Source organism: Crocuta crocuta, unplaced genomic scaffold (genome assembly GCF_008692635.1).
Source record: "Crocuta crocuta isolate KB4526 unplaced genomic scaffold, BGI_CrCroc_1.0 scaffold561, whole genome shotgun sequence".
NCBI classification, from domain to species: Eukaryota; Metazoa; Chordata; class Mammalia; order Carnivora; family Hyaenidae; genus Crocuta; species Crocuta crocuta.
The window spans coordinates 782,137-799,704 of NW_027530529.1; the positions used below are offsets into that span (position 1 = coordinate 782,137).

The window sequence follows — 17,568 nt, forward strand, 5'->3', positions numbered from 1 at the left end:
ATGGCTGAGAAAGAATACACGTGTTAGTTTTTAATCTGGAGAGCAGAAAAAAACCACTATCTCAAATCTCCTCTTGGCCTTTCTCCACACAAAAATCTTGACCTAATTTTCACAGCCTGATGAGCATAAAAATTCTTGGAAGGGTCTTTTCAGCATAATTTCAACATATATTCTTCTCAGAGGTAAAGTTATTCTCTGGTTCTAAGTTTTATCTTTTACTTGAACTCTCTGAAACTGTAGGGATATGATAAATGTCACTGATACATTTAATTTCCAGATACGATTTTAACATTAAGGAAGAAAAGAACAAGTAAACCATAAATAACTTTAAACTAGCACATAATAGATGTCAGGAACAGATGTCATCTTTACTTTTCTTACTACTTAGTAGTTGGAAATTGCCTCTCAAGTCAAATCTATTAAAAAAACAAAAAACAAAGAAACAAAAAAACCAGACCAGTTGCACAGAATTGGGCATAACAAGAGTGTTTCTTCAACAGGCTCTCTTAGAAAGCACTTATGAACTGCAAAAAATATATAAACAGGTTAGGAATTGGTTTTCCTAATTTAGGCTACCTCTGAAGAACTTACTTCCTGGGTAAGAGAGTACCATGCAAATCTCAGTATTCTTTTGAATATATCTGGTCTATTAATTTATCTTAAAATTTTTTTGACCTGCTTATTTTCCAAAGCGTAAAGCCCTCCTAGGTTACTACTTGATTCAGATGGTTTCCACAGAAGGCAATAAGGCCATTAGGCCTTCTGTAAAGTTGGCACTTAGAAATATCATTATAAATTAATTGGAAAGGAAAGAAGAAACATTAAAGAAAAAGAAGAGAGTAAAACTATTTGACTCAATTCACTGATTTGTGAGAAGACGTTAAGAGTGTATCCTTAAATAGAGGAAAAAGCAATATATAAACCAAATATTAAAGCACAATGAGTTATAATTTGAGAAAGAGAAATAAAGGTTATTTTGTACACGTTAAGTTGTGCAGCAAAAAAAAATTTCAAATCATGATCAAACCTGGAAGAGTTAGACCGCTTTGGGTAACCACAACATGCCAGTAAGATGAGTACTGTCCATTTAGACCAGGTACGTACTAGTTCAGGATGGTTTGGAAGGCCACATTTTTTGCATGGTTCATCATCATCTGCTAGGATGGCTTCTTCGCTTTCTTTTTCTTCCTCTTCTTCTGAAGCCGCAGACGATTTTTCACTGTCCGACCCTTCACTTTCATCATTGCTAGAATATTTCCACCTGCCACGTGTTCGAGATCCAGTCCATCGAACTTTGCCTTTGGGTTTTACCTTGTATGAAATTAAAAATTGAGATAATTTGGCATAATGAGAACATTAAAAAACAAGCTTCTGACTATATGTCCACGTTTAGTCAACATATAAGAAGAAAATGAAAATTATTGTATCTTTATCACAGGTCTATCTACTATTAAATTTTGGAACATATTTCCATAATTTATTCTATTTTTGTTGGAGGGGGGATAATAATTAACATTCTGTCTTAGAAGTATTTTCCCTAGGCATAAAATATATTACTTACATCACTATAAATGACTGTATGCCATAACATAGCTCTATTTATCTAATCTCTTACTAGACAGACATTTAGGTAGTTTCCCAGTTTTTCACTTTCATAAAAAATTGTTCCTTCTAAATATAAATTTTTACAAACCTCTGTGGTTAGGATAAATTCCTTGAAGAGGATTCTGGGTCAAAGGCCATGCACATTTTAAAGGCTCTATAATAGAGCACTGACTGTATTCTGACATATCATTAATATAAAATTTTAAATTCCTGTATCAGAGATGAATTTAAAAATTTTTATAGGTCAGAACTAAATATAACAATCCTGACAAACACTGAAATATATTATTGAGAGAATAAGTTTATAATGTTGTAAAATGCTTTTTTACTATCTGGTTTCAGTCTTTTAATTCATATTTCAGTTCATTCCTATAGTATAAGTCCCCATCAAAAACCAAAATAATTCTAACAACAGAAGGGGAATTTCTTTTTTTTTAAGAATTAAAAGTTCAGTATTTTAGAGAAGAAAGGATCACTTAAAATGAAGAACAATCTGATGACTTAAATAAATTAAAAGCAAAAGTAGCACTTTTAATTATAACAAACTCCTACAAACTTGCCAAAGATTTGTCAAGGTTTGGCTTAAAAGAAGAGTTATAGGAAAAAGAATTCTGGCCTCTAAGACTAATGATTAAAACAAATGCTCTCATACATAGTAATGAGAGGGTATACAAACGGGGCCTTTCGGGGGAGGGCAATGTGGCAAATAGCTATCAAAAGTTAAAATACACACGCCCCTTGACCCAGCAATGCCAATTCTAGGAGTCTATTCTAAAGAAATACTCACTTATGTCCAAAAGGATCTTCAATGCAGCATTGCCTGTAATAGTGAAAAATTGGAAACAACCTAAATGTCAATCAATAAGGGAGTGGTTAAATAAACTGAGGTACATCCACACTATGGAACACTATGCAGCCATCAATAACCAAAAGGTAGACTACATCTACAGATATGGAAAGAGTTCAGAGACACATTGATAAGTGAAAAATTCATAGAAAAATGAACATATTTATTTTTCCAGTGAATGGGTAAATATTTATGAACATACCCATGAATGTATGGAAAAAGAAATGGAAAGAGAGATGTTAAAATGTTTCTGTTGATAGTGTTTATGGGACATTTTCAGTTTCAATCCTACGGGTTGGGTATCACCTACAGTTTACATAGAAAATATATTCCCATAATGCCTGTAATAGAGAAAAAATTTAAAAGATGACAAGGTTGTACAGTCTGAAAATTTAATGTTTGTGGACAACTATTGAGAAAAGACATCTCAGACATAGGAAGACAGGTATTTTTTTCTAAAGTTCTCTTTGAATAACTTCTGTTTAGCCAAACCAAGAACTACACTTAGACCCAATTATTTCTAATAAAAATTAAAACTTGAAATAGGAGAAATTTTACCTTGCTTACTTTAGAATTTGTATCCTTTTCTGTTTTTTTCAAATTTTCTTTTTTGTCTGCTTTCTGCAAAGCTGCTGACTCTTCTTCCACTTCATCTTCTCCTTCCCCTCTTTTCTTATCAGCTTTCTGATCTCTGATCTCAGCCACTTTCGCTGTGGGTCTAGATATTCTTGGAGACCGCCTCAAAGTACGACCTATATTTGTTTTCTCTTCTTCCTTTTCTGTCTTCTCTTGCTTGGTTTCTGGTTCTAGAATCTGGGGAGGAGAATCTGGCTTCTTCTTCCGACTGGATATCCTAATGGTTAATTTGATGCCCTCTTTCTGCCTTTCAGAGGTTATCTCTGTGTTTTCTGAGGCAGTGGTTTCTTCCTCAGGAACCAACTTATATTTAAATTTGCTTTTTTGTATAGAACCCTTTGTCTCAGAAGGATCCTCAGTGGCAGAGGTCTGGGGATTGTCCAGATTATCCGTTTCTACCTTTGTGGATTCAGAATCCTTTTTTAGAATTTCTGGGTCTGTTTTTTCCAGGGAATGACCTTCAATGGAACTTGTGCTCTGACATTCTACCACTTCTTTTTCTGAGGCTAACTTCTCACAGTGGCCAGTCACGTTAGACAGTACAGAAGTTGCAGCTGCCTCAGGAGAGACTGGCTTTACTGATTCCAGAGTATACTTCGGAACCTCCTCTGGTATTGGACTCAGTCTTTGTGTGTCCTTATCAAGAAAAGTTTTTTTGGACTTCTCTAACTTTTCAAGACATTCTAGGCCTGGTAGACGCTTATCCTTTTTACTTTTGGGAGACTTCTCGTCAACTTTCAGAGTACAAGATTCAGTGGCAGATAAAGCAGTTTTCAAAGAGAGATCCTTTACCATCTCAGAAGTCTCCAGAGAGATTTCCATTTCCGGAGGACCAGTTTCCTCTAACTGTCCTTTTTGATTCTGGGTCTCTATGACTGATACTGAATTGTCTGCATCCTTCCCTACAGGGACCACTTCCTTCTCAAGATCACCTGTTTTCATGTTCATTATGACAGAATTTAAGGATTCTGCTCCATTTCCCTCCATGATGACACTCCTGTCTTTAGAGGGGCTACAGCTATCTTCCTTTGTGTCATAAAACCTTGTCTCCATTTGTTCTGTCTTAAAATTTGGAGTTACCTTTTCATCACTAACTTCTCCATTTACCAGTTGTTTCCCTTCATGACCCAAAACAGTGATTGTGGAGATCCTTTTACAAGTCTCTTCCTCTTGTTTTATTTCATCTCTCAAAAACTCTTTTGTTGGAGTAACGGATTTACACAAAGGCCCTTTGATTGGACTGTCAAAATCATCACTCAGTTTAATTTCTCGTTTTTTTAGTGGTATCTTGGCCTGCTGGTCATTTTTAAGTTTCTCGGTTTCTTCAGTAGACTTCTCTGTGATTTCTTGAGAAGACCTAACATTGCCACCAAACTCTAGCCTCTCTGGTTCTAGCTTCTCCGTGCTACCTTTGATATCTTTTGGATCTGCTCTCAATTCCTTTACTTCGACTTTAGTGGGTTTGACATTTTCCTTGAAGGAATCACTTTCTTCTTTAATAATCCTTTTATCCTCACTTTCTGGCAAAGGCTTTTCTAGCTTGACTATGACGGGCAGTTTCACAAGTTCCTTTTCATCTTCTTTTTCTACTTTCACAGTAGCCTCTTCCAGAGCACTGGGTGTAGAGCAGATTTCTGAATTTACTGGCTGCTCTTCACTTTTCATCTTTTCATTTTCCTTCTGGTCCTCTAAAAATCAGGAAAAGATTTACATAAATCTAAGCATTCAAGTTTATGAAATATAAAAGGCTAAAGATATTATATATTCCCATTTGAAATTTCGCTCTTAAAAGAGGTGGTCTGTCAATGGACATTTGACTAAAAACTAAAACAAAACAAAACACCCCTCAAATCTTAAAGTGAAGGAAATTACCAAACTCTGAAGCACAACTTGCAAATATTAAGAAACAGTTACTCAGGGGCACTTGGGTGGTTCAGTCGGTTGAGCATCCAGTTGATTATCCAGTTGATTTGGGCTCAGGTCATGATCTCAGTTTTGCGAGTTCAAGCCTTGCATTGGGCTCTGTGCTGACCTGGCTACACAGAGCCTCCTTACGATTCTCCCTCCCTCTCTGCCCATCCCATTTGTGCTCATCTCTCTCAAAATAAATAACTTAAAAAAAAAAGAAAAAAAGAAAAAATAAAAATAAGCGATTTTTCAGAAAGCTTCAGGTTTATGTTTTACACTTTTAGCTTCAGTGTGCTCAGTGGAATGAAAATGTTTTTACAATTCAAATAATTTATTCAAGCTCAAGTGATGGCTTAAAAATGGGAACTAAAAATACTACATAAAACATTTCCAAAAGACCAGATTTGTTTTAAAAACTGACAAATGTTCTTCCTTGCAAGTTACTGAGGACTTCGTTTCAGAGAGGTAACATGAGCATGGCACTGGGAAAATGTTTGTTTTATGCTTTATACAGATTATAAAAGCAACACAATTCTGTACAGAAAATGAAACATATGCCCACAAAAAGAATAAAATGTCCACAATACTCATCCCTAGAGGCAATCACTTGATATTTTAAGTTACTTCATTCTAGTGTTGTGTCTTTTTGACGAAGTTGGGATCATGTTGCCCCATTTTTTCCACTGAAACATTAGCACTTTATGATATTTAATGCCTTTTAAAGAAATCAGACTTAATTATATAACACTCCTCAATGTGGTTACATTACAATTTACATTAGTGAACATTTCAGAAAATAATGTGTTATAATCTATATATATTTATCATCAATTCCTTTTTTTACCTTAATTGGCTATGTATTTCCAACTTTTTTGGAGTACCTAATAGTGCAAAAACTGTATTTGGTAAATAGCAGAACCTCTGAATGGGATTACAGAGATTGCATACATAGTGAAAACCAGCGCTCAGAGAATCTGAGCAGAGTGTTTTCAGAGAATTCATTAAGTACTAATTTTACCTACACTTCCTATTATTTCACCCTATCCTTACAATTAAAGAAACCTCAGCTCTAAATGAAGTTTTAGCAAAGTAGCAATTTTTTTGTAAAGTTCAATTACTTATTTTTGAGAGAGAGCAAGCAAGGGAGGAACACAGAGAGAAGAAGAGAATCCCAAGCAGTCTCCACACTCAGTGCGGAATCCAACGCGGGGCTCGAGTGGGGCTTGATTTCATGAACCGTGAGATCGTGAACTGAGCCGCGTCAAGAGTCAGATGCTTAACTGACTGAGCTGCCCAGGCGCCCCAGAAAAGTAGTAATTTTTACAGACAATTATTTACACATTATGCCAAATTGATAAACCAGTATTACAATGTATTTCATAGGTATAAAATAAATAGAAGTGAGATGAAGACATGTTTTTTTAATAAGAGAATGCAGTATCTTTAAAAGAGTAAATATTTTAATTATAAACCACAATTTCTTTTATTTCATTCATGTTGCAGACAAACCATTCAAGAACCACCAAGAACCATTCAGAACCTGAGAACAGAGTATCAGCATTGCTCTTCCCTTTTTACATTGTCATTGACTTAATGTATGCATGCCACTAAGGAAATTAAAGACATGATAGTAATGATCTAATTTGTGTGTCTTCTTCTTCCCACTAATGAAGTAGCCTGAGTAAATTCCTGATTGTTGAGACTGGGCAGCATATCAGGAAATCTAATTAAATGAACATCTTAGTTAACAATTAAAATATTGATTATAATTTTAAAAAATAACTTCAACTTGGAGCACCTAGGTAGCTCAATCAGTTGAATGTCCGACTTCTGCTAAGGTCATGCTCTTGTGGTTCGTGGGTTCAAGCCCCACATCAGGCTTGCTACTGTCACTGCAGAGCCCGCTTCAGGTCATCTGTCCCCTCCCTCTGCCCCTCCCCAGATTGTGCTCTCTCTCTCTCAAAAATGAATATTAAAAAAAAAAATCTTAAAAAATAAACTTCAATTTAACACTAAGGGTTTATTAAACACAAATTAATATTCTTCCCTATGTTTTCATAGGGCTTCACTGTGGCTCTGACACAAGTTAAAAGGACACTGTATTTTTACTTGGGGATGGTGAAGTAGAAAGATCTCGAGATCTCCATTATATGATGTGATTCCAGACTGGTAACAACATGGCAAAAGAGACTGAGGGAATAACACTGGGTTCAAGGCTCCTAGGTTCATGAGTCCTAATTCACCTAGTGGTAAATTCTGTGTATGTCTCAAAACAAACTCTGATCTTCATTTCTTCATTTATAAATAAATCAGCTGAAAAATTATACTTCACTAGCTTAAATTTCTCCTAACCCAAAAATGTTAAATTCTTGGTATTTTTGTATTTGGCTCAGTTCTTTTCAGACATGAAAACAATGATTACTCTAGACCCCCTAGATCACATGGACGTGTCCCTAAAACCACAGAGAAAACAGAACCACGACAGAAAATGAACCTTCAAGCACAATCGTAACTGGTAAAAAGGTCATTCAGTTATATAAGCATTTTCCCAAAGTTTTCACAAAAAGAAACTATAAAAGAGATGCAAATGAATTTCAGAGACAAAATTTAAACAAACAAAACTTAGGGAAAAACTCACTTAAAAATCACAATACAGTAGGTAACACTGTTTGGCAAATGAGGTTTTCAAGAGAATTTTTATCTACTACAGGTTTTTAAATTGATTCATCCATTTACTCAACAAATATTTACTGATCAGCTATTGTGTGTTTTCCCAACCATCCCAACCACAATCACTATGGAACAGAACATTGGATGTTCTATAAAAGTTAACTATAAAAAAACATTACTACATATTTACCCCTTCTTTGTTTTTTTTTAATGTTTTATTTATTTCTGAGAGAGAAAGTGATAGAGAGAGAGAGAGAGAAAGAATGAACGTGACCAGGGGAGGGGCAGAGAGAGGGAGATACAGAATCTGAAACAGGCTCCAGGTTCTGAGCTGGCTGTCAGCATAGAGGCTCGAACTCATGAACTGCAAGATCATGACCTAAGCCAAAGTCAGACACTTAACTGACTGAGCCACCCAGGCACCCCCCGACATACCCCTTCTATTGAGCTTCACTTTACTGTGCTTTTGCAGACACTGCATTTTCTTCAAATTGAAGGTTTGCAGCAACCTTGCACTGAGCAAGTCTATTGGTGCCAGTTTTTTAAAAGCATTTGCTCACTTCATGTCTCTGTCACATTTTGATAATTCTCACAATATTTCATCATTATTTTTTTATAGTGATCTGTGATCAATGATCATTTGATGTTACCACTGTAATTGCTTTGGGGCTCCATGAATCACACCCATTTAAGATGGCAAACTTAACTGGTGTGTGTGTGTGTGTTCTGACTACTCTACCAAATGGCCATTCCCTCCCCTCTCTCTCTCTTTGGACCATCCCATTTCCTGAGACACACCAATACTGAAATTAGGCCCACTAATAACCCTACAATACTCTTTAAGTGTTCCAGTGAAAGGAAGAGTCACACATCTCTCAAGTTAAATCAAAAGCGAGAAATGATTAAGCTTAGTGAGTAAGGCATGTCAAAATCAAAAGCGAGAAATGATTAAGCTTAGTGAGTAAGGCATGTCAAAATCAAAAGCGAGAAATGATTAAGCTTAGTGAGTAAGGCATGTCAAAATCAAAAGCGAGAAATGATTAAGCTTAGTGAGTAAGGCATGTCAAAAGCCAAGACAGGTCAACAATGAGACCTCTTACACCAAAGAGTGGGTCAACTTGTAAATACAAAGGAAAAGTCCTTGAAAGAAACTAGAAATGCCACTCCAAAGAACACACAAATGATAAAAAAGGAAAACAGCCTATTGCTGATATGGAAAAAGTTTTAATGGTCTGGACAGAAGATCAAACCAGCCACAATATTCCCTTAATCTAAAGTCTAACCACAGCAAGGCCCTACCTCTCCTCAATTCCATGAAGGCTGAGAGGTGAGGAAGCTACAGAGGATTTTGGAGAGGCTGGTTTATGAGGTTTAAGGAAAGAAGCCATGGAGACAGAACATAAAGATGCAAGGTGAAGCAGCAAGTGCTGATGCAGAAGCTGTAGCGAGTTATCCAGAAGACACAGCTAAGACAATTCATAAAGGTGGCTACAACAAACAACAGATTTTCATTGCAGATAAAATAAGTCTTAATGGAAGAAGGTGCCATGTAGGACTTTAATAGCTAGAGAGAAGTCAATGCCAGGCTTCAAAGTTTCCAAGGACAGGATGACTCTCTTGTTAGGGGCTAATACAACTGGTGACTTTAAGTTGCTCATTTATCATTCTGAGAATCAGAGGGCCCTTAAATATTATGATAAATCCACTAATCCTGTGCTCTATGAATGGAACAACAAGGCCTGGATGAGAGCACATGGTTTTGCAACATGGTTTCCTAAATACTTTAAGACCAGTATTGAGGCCAACTGCTCAGAAAATAATTATTCCTTTCAAAATATTACTGCTTGGTAACAACGCACCTGGTCACCCAAGAGTGCTTATGGGGATGTACAACAGGATGGATGCTGTTTTCATGCCTGCTAACACATCCATTCTGCAGCCCAGGGATCAAGCAGTCATTTCTACCATCAAGTCTTATTATTTAAGAAATATATTTCATAAAGCTATAGTAGCCATAGATACTGATTAAAGAAAACTGTAAACCTTCTGGAAAGGATTCACCATTCTAAATGTCATGAAAAACATTTGTGACTCATGGGAAGAGGTCAAAATGTCAACATAAAGAGAAGTGTGAAAGAAGTTGATTTCAGCCCTCATGAGTTACTTTGAGGGGTTTAAGACTTCTGTGGAAAAGTAACTGCACACGTGGTAGGAAGAGCAAGAGAAACTAGAAGGACAAGTAGAACCTGAAGATGGGACTGAACTGCTACAATCTCATGCTAAAACTTGAACAGACGAGGAGTGACTTCTCATGGATGAGCAAAGAAAGTCGTTGCTTGAGATGGAAATCTACTCTTGGTGAAGATGCTGTGAAGGTTGTTGAAATGACACAAAGGATTCAGAATATTATATAAACAAAGCTGATAAAGCAGTAGCAGGGCTTGGGAAGACTGATTTCAATTTTGAAAAAAACTTTACTTTGGGTAAAATGCTACCAAACATCATCACAAACTACAGAGAAATTGTTCATGATAGGAAGAGTCAATTAATTTGACAAACTTTATTCTTGTCTTATCCAAGAAACTGTCACAGCCATCCCAGCCTTCAGCAACCACTACCCTGATGAGTCAACAGCCATCAACATCAAGCCAAGACCCTTCACCAGCACAAAGAGAACAACTCACTGAAAGCTCAGATGGTGGTTAGCATTTCTTAGCAATAAAGTATTTTTGAATTAAGGTATGTACATTGTTTTTAGTATTGATATGCTATTGAACACTTAACAGACTACAGTATAGTGTAAACATAATTTTTATATGCACTGAGAAACCAAAAAATTCCTTTGATTTATTTTATTATGATATTTGCTTTGCTGGGGTGGTCTGCAACCAAACCTGCAATATCACTAAGGTATGCTTTCTCTGTTTCCTCTTCTTTCTTACTAACAAAGCTGTGTTTTCGTTCAATAAGGAACTTGCCTCCTCAGATACTTATAGCTAGGAAACATGATCCAGTTCTGACCAAAGAGATGCATAAGGAAGTCTACTGGGTGAGACTTACAGGGTTCAGCTGAACTATGCCTTCTGCCCTTTCTCCTATCCTCTATGGAGAGGGAGCAGTCAAAGCCACATGCTAAGGATGGCACACTAGGAAGGGTATTTGGGCTTAACAAGACCTGGACTACTGACTACCTGCCTTTTTATTGTAAGAAAAAAACCCCAACTGTTTGAACAAACATGTAGTCAAATATAATCATGTCTGATATATTTTCCTTCCTCTTTTGCTTTCTATTCCCTTTCCTTTTCCATACTCACCAAAAATTATCCATATTCACCTAATATATATTGGGCTTGTCATCTGCTGGGTGATAAAGGGGTAACTAATCCCTGATGAGGCTTAATTTCTTTATAATCCTCCTCTTCTAAGCCAAGACTTGAGAAATGTTTAAATAGCATAGTAGTTTCAGAGTCTGTTCAAATCCTTTACACGTATGGTAAGTTAATACAAACACTTTACAGAGCAAGCTAGAAATATCCACTCTACAGCTTCAACAAATACACTCTATAATAGAATAACTCTGCTTATAGAAAGTATACTTTACAGACATTATACAGAAAAATAAACATGAGTATTTGTTGTAGCACTGCTATAAAGTTGCAAAATTTGAAATAACCTAAAATTCCTTTAAATAAGAGAATGAATGACCCCTATATAGCAAATAATAGAAAAGAAACAGGGATGACTGGATGGCACAGACGGTTAAGCATCCAACTTCAGCTCAGGTCACAATCTCATGGTTTGTGATAGTGCAGAGCCCGGGTGGAATTTTCTCTCTCTCAAAATAAATAAATTTAAAAAAAGAAAAAGAAAAAGAAAAGAAATAGCAAGCTGCAAAAGGACAGGTAATATGATACCATTCGCAGAAGTTATAAAATGCACAACATGATGCTATATATTGATATGTTACATACTTATGTACCAAAATCATAAATGTATATGTATGAATGATGTACAGCACTGTGGCCATGCCTAGAAAAGGAGGGAGAAGGAATGGAATATGAAGGGAGATATTGTTTCCATAACGTTTTTAATCAAAACAAATCTGAGCAGTATCTAAGTTTCATACAATGCTCTGTTTATGTGAACTATTTCATTAAGAATTGGGGCGCCTGGGTGGCTTAGTTGGTTAAGCGTCCGACTTTCGCTTAGGTCATGATCTTGCAGTTGGTGGGTTCGAGCCCCGCGTCGGGCTCTGTGCTGACTGCCAGCTCAGAGCCTGGAGCCTATTTCAGAGTCTGTATCACCCCCTCTCTCTGACCCTCCCCTGCTCACGCTGTCTCTCTCTCTCTCTCTCCTAAAAATAAATAATAAAAATATTAAAAAAAAAAAAAAAGAATTAAGAAGATATGACAGGTGCCTGGGTGGCTCAGTAGGTGAAGCATCCAGCTTCAGCTCAGGTCATGATTTCATGGTTCATGAGTAGCTACTGGGGTTACAGAAAGGAACAAGGTGGGTATTACAATAAATTCATGGTCACCTGCTATCCCTGAGACATGGACTCTGCCTAGTAATCTTCCTACTTCTCTAGCAATAACTATTTCAGTGTTCTTCATTATCCTCAAACTTGCAATCTCTCTGCTATGTCTACATTTTCAGATGATTCTGTCCTTCATTTCACAGAGAAAACAGAAGCCATGAGGTAGAAGCTCCTTCTTATCACCAGACTTGTAAACCGAGTCCTGTTAAAACAGAGACGGTATTTTAAGCTAAGGCCAATCCTTCCCCCTATGCTTTGGATCTCATCTTGTCCAGTCTACTCATAAACGGTTTTAAACAATGTCATCATCAAACTTCTTTTAATGAGATCTCAGTGGCTGTCTTATGCCAAATAGATGAAGAAGATCAAAGACAGAAATAAGAATAGTTGGGGGATTTTTCAAGAGAGTTCATGATAAAAGCTCTTCAAGGACATCTCATTTTATTCAGATTAAAACCAACATTCTCAATAAACCGCAAGGCCCTATACATCCTCCACACCTCTCACCAACCTCCCATAGCCTGACCCCCCCAACCTCACTTTCTCGTGTATTACAATACCCCTCACTCATTCTGCTTCAGCTCTATTACTCACCTTGCTATAAAACAGGAGCCAGCAAATTTATTCTGTAAAGGGTCAGATAGTAAATATTTTAGTCTGTGTAGCTACTACTCAACTCTACCTTTGTAGTATGAAGCAACTACGGATAGTAAGATACTGAAAGAATAAATATATTCTAATTAACCAAAGATTAGCAGGCCAGATTTGGCCTGCAGTCCCTAGTCTGCCAATCCCTACTCTAACATATTATGTATGTTAGACCCACTTCAGCATCTTGCATTTGTTTCTGTCTGCTTAAAAAACCCTTTCCTTGAGTATCTGCATGGCTTACTCTTCCAGACCCTTTAGTTTTTATACTCAAGTGTCACGTTTTCAGTGAGTCTTTTTCTAGGCTCCCAATCTAAAGCTACACCCTCTCTCTTCCTCCAAATTATTTTCCTTCCATAGCTCCTTATCAATATCATCTAACACACTATGTATTTATTAATCTTATTGTCTACCTCCCCATACTATGTAAATGTGAAGAAGGCTAAAAGTCAATTGATTTTGTTGACAAATTTATTCCCAGTACCAAGAATAATGCATGATACACACCATGTACTCAATAAATATATGTTGACTGGAATGACTGAATGAAGTATTACAGGTAAAATATCAATCATGCCTATAAGAGGAATATATTTTCGCAACTGAAGTATTTTGTTTGGCAAAGCTTTTCACCATTTTTAAGATGTGTGAAGACTTTACAGTTTCCAAAAGGGGCTCAAAATAATGCATTTATCTTTTGATATCATCAATATGTACCTAATGGACAAATAACAGGAGCTGCCTGCACCAAAATATCAGCAATACCATTTTACTACATGCTAAAGGGATATGAATTGGTGCCAATTCTTTTATAAAAATTACACATGGTAGGAATCTGTGAAATGCCTTTTTATGGTTAAGTATAGCAAAATAAAGAAAGCCATACAAAACAAAAGCCCAGATTAAATTATTAGAAGGCAAACAGGAAGAAGAACCTTGCCACTACTCTCCAAGCCCTATACATGCCTTTTCTCAAGAATTCCCTCTCCCTACCAAGAATAACCATTAACCTTTTATATTAATCATTTCCTTATTTTAGTTTTACCTATGTATTATTTTCTTTTTCAGGTCTCTTTAATCTCCTCTTGTCCCCTCCATCCTTTATTTTTCTTGCAATTTATTTGTTCAAGTCACTGAATCATGTGTCCTATAATTTCTGGATTGTGCTGACTGCACTCCCATGCTCCTCTGTCCTTTTTGTCCCTTAAATTGTCATTCTGATCTATAGCCTTCATCAGATTCAAGTTCAATTTCTGGCAAAACTACTTCACTGATAATGTATTCTTTATCAAACAGCATTAGTGTCTGATTTTTTTTCTTTTTGTGAGGTTGCTAGATACTGATGCTCCCTAAAACCTTTATCAGGAATTGCAAAATGAGGATATTCCCATGCTATCATTCCTCGATCAATAACTTGTTGGAATAAATACAATAAACTTTACTAACTCACTATTTTGCTATACAGTGGTACAGTTCATATAGAAAAGGCAGGATGAATGATTCTCTTCACTTACTTAACGATTTTCAAAATAATAACTTGGTCCCCATTGACATTCTCCAAAGGTAACCAATTTTTCTTTTAGTGTCCTAATGAAAACATGGATTTAAGACATATTCAATTATATTTTAATCCATTATAGGTATTATTCTTGATGCTTAAATTGTCTTGTCTTTGTCAGTGAAAACCTCTTTAAGTTGGTTCCTGAGTCTTTTTGACAGGACTCTGATAACATTCATACTACCTAGAATGACAAGATATTTCTCAGCTCAGAATTGGTGGGAAACTATTCTTCACAACCACAACCCGGGTGTTAAGGTTGCTCACTACTGTTGGGTTGACCACTGTTTCTAAGTCTGTCCAACTACAAAAGACATGCATATATTTTTTTAATAAAAATAACTCATGAGTTAATAAACTAGAACTTAAATAAAAATTTAAGGGGCACCTGGGTGGCTCAGCTGGTTAAGCGTCCACCTGTTGGTATCAGCTCAGGTCATGATCTCATGGTTGTGAGATAGAGCCTCGAATTGGGCTCTGCACTAACAGTGTGGAGTCAGCTTGGGATTCCCTGTCTCCCCCTCTCTTAAAGTAAACAAACAAACAAATATGTGGGGGGGAAACACCTCATGAATTCATAATGCTACTTCAGTGTTTCCTTAATCTCTTCTATCTTACATCTTATTTCTCCTGCTCCATGCCCTCCACCAGAGAATCTCAGTTTTAAAGGATACCATGGATGATTTAATTAAAACAATACTGATTTTTCTTCTCATGTTATATATAAAACAGTCTCAGAATAACAATGTTGACATCATCATCAAAGTGATTTATTAAAAAGTTAAGTGTTCGTACTCTTCCCATTCTTTCTCCATTTGTTGTCATATTATAGGTTCATTGTCGAAACACATAGTCATTATAGATGACACATTCTTTCTCATTTCTGCCATTTATATTTAGTTACATGTAACTACAAACTTAATGCTCACCCAAAAATCTTTTTAAAATCTTTATTTTCAAATAATTTTAGACCTACAGATGTTACCAAAATAGTTCAAGTACACTTTTACCCTGTTGTTCCTAAAGTTAAGAACTTACATATTCCACAATATAATTATCAAAACTAGGAAATTAACATCAGTAAAATGCTATTAATTAAACAGATTTTATTTAAATTTTGCCAGTTTTCCTCCCAGTACCTTTTCTGTTTACGGTTTCAGGTCTCATTTTGTTCTTCTGTTCTTGCCTCCTTCATACTTTCCCTGTTTCTTCTGACTTTGACACAGTTATTTTATGGAATAACTCTTACTTTGGGCTTTTATTTTTTTTTTTAATTTTTTGAACATTTATTTATTATTGAGAAACAGAGAGAGACAGAGCATGAGCAGGGAAGGGGCAGAGAGAAGGGGAGACACAGAATCCAAAGGAGGCTCCAGGCTCTGAGCTGTCAGCACAGACGTGGGGCTCGAACCCACAACCTGCGAGATCATGACCTAAGCTGACGTTGGACACTTAACCAACTAAGCCACCCAGGCGCCCCTAGGCTTTTAATTTTTAAAAACTTTTTTTTAACGTTTATTTTTGAGAGAGAGACAGAGTACGAGTGGGGAAGGGGCACAGAGAGACGGAGACAGAATCTGAAGCAGGCTCTAGGCTCTGAGTTGTCAGCACAGGGCCCAATGTGTGGCCTGAAGCCATGAGCCCTGAGATCACGACCTGAGCAGAAGTCAGACACTCAATCGGCTGAGCCACCCAGGAGCCCCTATGTGGGCTTTTAAATGTTTTCTCAAGATTACATTGAAATTATACACTTTTGACAAAAATTCCGCAAGAGATGCCGTACACCAGAGAATACATGTTAATACTTCGATCATTTGCTTAAGGTCCTGTTGGCTGGTTATACTACTGTAAAGTTACCATTTTTCTTTTACTAACAGGAAAAAATCTTGGGAAGATACTTTGAAATTATGCTATTACTCCATTTCTCCACAAAGTATAAACCACTGATTTTAGCATTTGTGAGAGATTTTGCCTACAACAATTACTGTAGTGTTTCCATACTGGTGATTTTTTATTTCTCTGATTTCTCCTACATTAATTAATATTTATCTGCAGGGAAAAGCTGTCCCTTCACCTCTATTTATTTATATAGTCATGTATTTATATAAGTAGAAACTTATGGACATTTATTTAAATCTAAGGTTTAAATCTACCAATCAGTACATAAATTTGTAGCTGAAAAAGTTTCTGCTTTCACCACTGGGCACTCTTTCTGGTTGGCACCTGTGTCCTACTGATATGCCTAATCGCTTTTCTGAGCACGTCTTTAGTTTCTGGCATTCTAAGATGCCCCAAGCTCATTTTGTATTTTCTCCGCCCATCACTGGAATCAGTCAGAGGAGCACTGGTTCCTTTTATTGGAGAATGGTATCTTGAAATAAAAATTTAGAGGCTAAAAGTGCTCACTGCTACTGGGGAATCAATGTTCTTGGATTCCTCTTATAAACAGAAGGAGGAAACAGCCATGTAAATATTAAGCCATACAAATGAACACGTTTATATGTTTTTTGACAGCATACAGCACTGATATTTTGATAGTCATTCTGGCTATCTGAAGCTCATTTGCTTGAAGATTTCTATAAAAAGGTTCACGGGAAAGAGACCTTAGATTTTGGTATGTTTATCTGCAGTCTTTATTTGAAAGCTACTCTGGCTGGACGTGAAGTCCCTGGGGCACATTTCTGTTGCCTCGCATGTTATGGCATTTTCTTCTATCATAAAGCATTGCTTTCAAACAAGAGTGATGGCAGTCTGATTTTCTTCTCCCCGTAAGTCATGTGGTCTTTTTGTCTGGATAACCGAAGTCTTTCTTTCTTCAAATCCCAATAATTTTACTGGAATGTCTTGAAGCTGGGTGTTCTGGGTTGATTTTCCAAGGTATGCAGTGTCAATTCAATATACAGCCTAACAACTTTGTTTTAGGAGGTTTTGTGAAGCATAGACTTTAGTATTTTTGTCTGTTTCCTTGCTCTGGTTTTGGCTTTCTTGTGGATGCTTGTTGATTTTCTTTCCTAACTTCAAAACCTTATTTCTTTCTGTCAAATCTTTATCTCTTTCTTCATTTCTTTTTAATTTTTTTAATGTTTATTTTTGAGAGACAGAGTGGGAACAGGAGAGGAGCAGAAAAAGAGAGAGAGAGAGAGAGAGAGAGAGAGAGAG

The 17,568-nt window shown here is 36.5% G+C and overlaps 1 protein-coding gene across 1 annotated transcript in view; it reads right to left on the reverse strand.

Moving 5' to 3' along the window:
- RSF1 (remodeling and spacing factor 1) overlaps window positions 1-17,568 on the reverse strand; it is a 149,436-nt gene that overhangs the window by 36,481 nt on the left and 95,387 nt on the right. The window contains exons 6-7 of the mRNA XM_077767536.1: window positions 3,011-4,776; window positions 1,105-1,311 (exon numbers count right to left, since the gene is read on the reverse strand). Of these exons, the coding sequence (XP_077623662.1) occupies window positions 1,105-1,311; window positions 3,011-4,776 (1,973 nt within the window). The remainder of the gene's footprint in view (window positions 1-1,104; window positions 1,312-3,010; window positions 4,777-17,568) is intronic.